Source organism: Ixodes scapularis, unplaced genomic scaffold, assembly GCF_016920785.2.
Source record: "Ixodes scapularis isolate PalLabHiFi unplaced genomic scaffold, ASM1692078v2 PGA_scaffold3__209_contigs__length_174095766, whole genome shotgun sequence".
Lineage (NCBI taxonomy): Eukaryota > Metazoa > Arthropoda > Arachnida > Ixodida > Ixodidae > Ixodes > Ixodes scapularis.
Genome location: NW_024609868.1, coordinates 96,596,116 through 96,599,390, shown reverse-complemented (window position 1 = coordinate 96,599,390; position 3,275 = coordinate 96,596,116). Strand labels below are relative to the sequence as shown.

Here is a 3,275-nt window from a genome sequence, read left to right as displayed (position 1 = left end):
ATCGAGTTTATTGTCATGAGTTGCATCGTACAATTTATTGAGAACCATCTGGGCCCATAGCCTTTTGGCTAGTTTGGGCCCATTTTAATAATAACATATTAGGAAGGCAGCACTCTTAAGAAATATTACTGGAAATACAATAAAAGGAAAAGAAAGAAAGAAAGAAAGAAAGAAAGACAATAGAAAATAAACGTAGAAAGTGACTTGTTCAACTATGTCCGGTAATTTATACATTATATAATAAAAACACGAGGAGCACGAGTGTATTCAAAGTGAAATGAATTTTTATGAATTCAATAACAGAATATGCGATTGAGTTTCAAGACGGTGGGAGACATGTTCTATTTAAAAAAAATATAGTATTTCAAAGCGCTGTTAAAGTTGCCTGACTGGGTGACTGAAGATGGTAAAGTGTTCCAGATTTTAGTTCCGCATGATTGCATCAGTCGCTCGCCGTATACGTTATGAGACCGTGGTATGTTAAAGTGACCAGATGTGTTCGCCCTTGTTAATCGGTTACCCTTAATTAAGATGTTCGCTGGCAGTGGATTGTTTGATTTTAAAATATTATTTATTAAGCAAGCAATCTTATATTGTTTAATTTCCAGAAATGTGAAAATGTGAAGTTGATGAAATATGATATGAGACGGTTGGGAATAGTGGGAGTATGTCAAGATTCTGAGGGCTCTCTTCTGTAATTTAATCAATGGCAAAAGGTAAGTGTCATAAGTTACGCCCCAGGCCTCAATACAATATGTTAAATGACTATGAAATATAGCAAAATATATAAGTTTCATCGTGGGAGTGTCAAAGCATTGTCTCGCCTTCAGTAAGACATAACAAGCGTACGTTAACTTTTTACATGTATTTATAATGTGCTGTTGCCAATGAAGATGAGAATCTAATGTTACTCCCAGATATTGAAGTGAACTAACTTCTTCCAGGATTGAATTTCCGATGCAAATTCGGAAGCTGTCGGTATTAACATCTTTTTTATTGGAACGAAAAACTATATACTTAGTTTTATTTATATTTAAAGTCAATTTGTTAGAATTAAACCACTCCTGGAGAACTGTAAGTTCTTGATTGATTGTGTTTTTAAGTTATGCAATGAATGGTCCGTGTAAATTAAGACGGTATCATCAGCGTACATTATTATGTCAGAGTTTAAAGCCATGTTAGGTAAGTCATTAACGTACAATGAAAAAAGTATCGGTCCCAGTACAGAACCCTGGGGAATTCCGGTGTTTATTTGTCTCATCGAGGATTTATGATCTAACAAAGAAACGAATTGCGAACGAGATGACAAATAACTTGTAAAGAAATTTAAAGAGTGACCTCTGAAACCATATCGTTGACATTTATTAAGAAGAATTTTATGGTCTACGGTATCAAATGCCTTTTTCAATATCTAAGAATACACCGATACTAATGTTATTGTCATTTAAGGACTCATTTATTTTCTGAGAGAGAGAGATAACAGCACTAGCAGTTGACTTATTTGGAGGGAATCCATGTTGATGCGGGGTGATAATATTGTATTTTTCTAAAAATGAGTTAATGCGTCGTACAATTAATCTTTCGAATAGTGTATTAATCGTGCTTAAAACTGATATAGGCCTATAATTTACAGGTTCATTAACGTTCCCACATTTATGTATTGGGCAGACTTTAGCGATTTTTAGTGAATCTGGATATACACCTTCTGTTATAGAATGGTTAAAGATATGTTCCAATGGAGAGCTAAGTACATCAATATTGCATTTTAAGACCTTAACTGATATGCCATCAGAACCTGCAGATTTTTTATTAGACATTGAATTAACTAGATTTATAATTTCTATAGTCGTAATTTCTTCAAAAATAAAAGTTTTTGGAAGGAAGTCAGGTAGAGAAACGAAACGCGCACTGCCGCTGGCAATGTTGTTAGCTAGGTGGTCTCCAATATTAATGAAGAAAGAGTTGAATGCGTCTGCAGTCTCATCCGTGACTATAACAGGAGTTGTTTGCTTTTGCGATCTTGGCTTAATAACAGAGTTAATCACATTCCACGTTTTCTTGAAGTCCCCATGACTTTCGGATATAAGTTTAGAGTGATATTCTTTTTTACGCGTTCTTATCAGTATAGAGATAGGTTGCGATGCATTTTGTATTGTGCCAAGTAGTAAGAATTATGTTTATGACGTTTCAGTTTCTGCTGCCACATGTTCTTCTCTTGAAGTGCGCATAAAATTTGACGAGTCATCCAGGGGCAGATCGGTTCTGAATAATGTGGTTTTCTTAATTCACTCGACGAATCAGCGATTGCAGTTTTTAATACTGTGATAAAATTTCCAAATTCGATGTTGATATCTGAATTGAATAGTAAATCAAAGTTAAATGCCGATAATTTTCTATGCAGAAGTTCGTAATTAATGCGATACCTTAAATGGGGTGTACTAAAGTGAGGTGTTTCTTCAGCGTTTATAGGTAGAAATATGAATATTGGAAAGTGGTCGGCAATGTTTGTCTCATATACACCAGCACCGTCGTGTGCGTCTTGATTACATAAGATGTGGTCAATGAGCGTGGATGAATCAGGTGTCACTCTTGTTGGTTCTGTTATTACATTCGTAAAGTTAAATGACTGTGTTAGAAGTAGATAATCTGAGGGCACAGTTTTACACAAATCGATGTTGAAGTCACCACAAATGACAGATTTCTTACTGCTTTGAGAAATAAATGTAAGAATATCTTCCATTTTATTTAGGAACAAAGACATAGATGAATCCGGCGGTCTATATACAACAGCCACCACGACACCATAACAAAGTTCCAAAAAGAGAGCTTCTATATCATTAGTTGAACATGTTAGATGAGGGAGCGCATTAAATAATATAGACCATTTTATATACAGTGCAACACCACCGCCTCTATGAACTGCATTTCTAGGTAGCGAAACCACAACATACCCAGGGATATCAAAATTATCGTCACTTTTTAGCCACGTCTCGGTTATGCCTATTATATCATAAGTAAACGAGTGTTGGGATAGAAAAGCAAGAAGGACGTCTCCATTTTTGTGAATACTTCTGACGTTGCAGTGTAGCACGGAAAGACAAGCTTTCTTTGAGTATAACGTATTCACCGAGGTGACAGAAAGCATTTTAGTTCAAAGTCTCAATTTATTGTATAGAAGCAGAGGGGGGGAGGGCATTACACAATTTGTACGAGGTCGTCATCACAGGTAATTTGAATCACCTTTGAGTTTTCTGCTTTTCTCATCAGAATCCTAC

At 35.5% G+C, this 3,275-nt stretch overlaps 2 protein-coding genes across 2 annotated transcripts; both read right to left on the bottom strand.

Moving 5' to 3' along the window:
• Positions 1 to 341: 341 nt before the first annotated feature.
• LOC115328500 lies at positions 342 to 1,052 on the bottom strand (the record flags this gene model as incomplete). Its single annotated transcript, XM_040216786.3, has 1 exon — positions 342 to 1,052. A coding segment is annotated over one exon (711 nt), but the record flags the coding sequence as incomplete, so codon positions are not given.
• Positions 1,053 to 2,119: 1,067 nt separating this feature from the next.
• LOC115315214 lies at positions 2,120 to 3,275 on the bottom strand. Its single transcript, XM_040216781.2, has one exon. It carries the CDS (start codon positions 3,143 to 3,145, stop codon positions 2,120 to 2,122), a length of 1,026 nt encoding a protein of 341 aa, XP_040072715.1. The 5' UTR covers positions 3,146 to 3,275.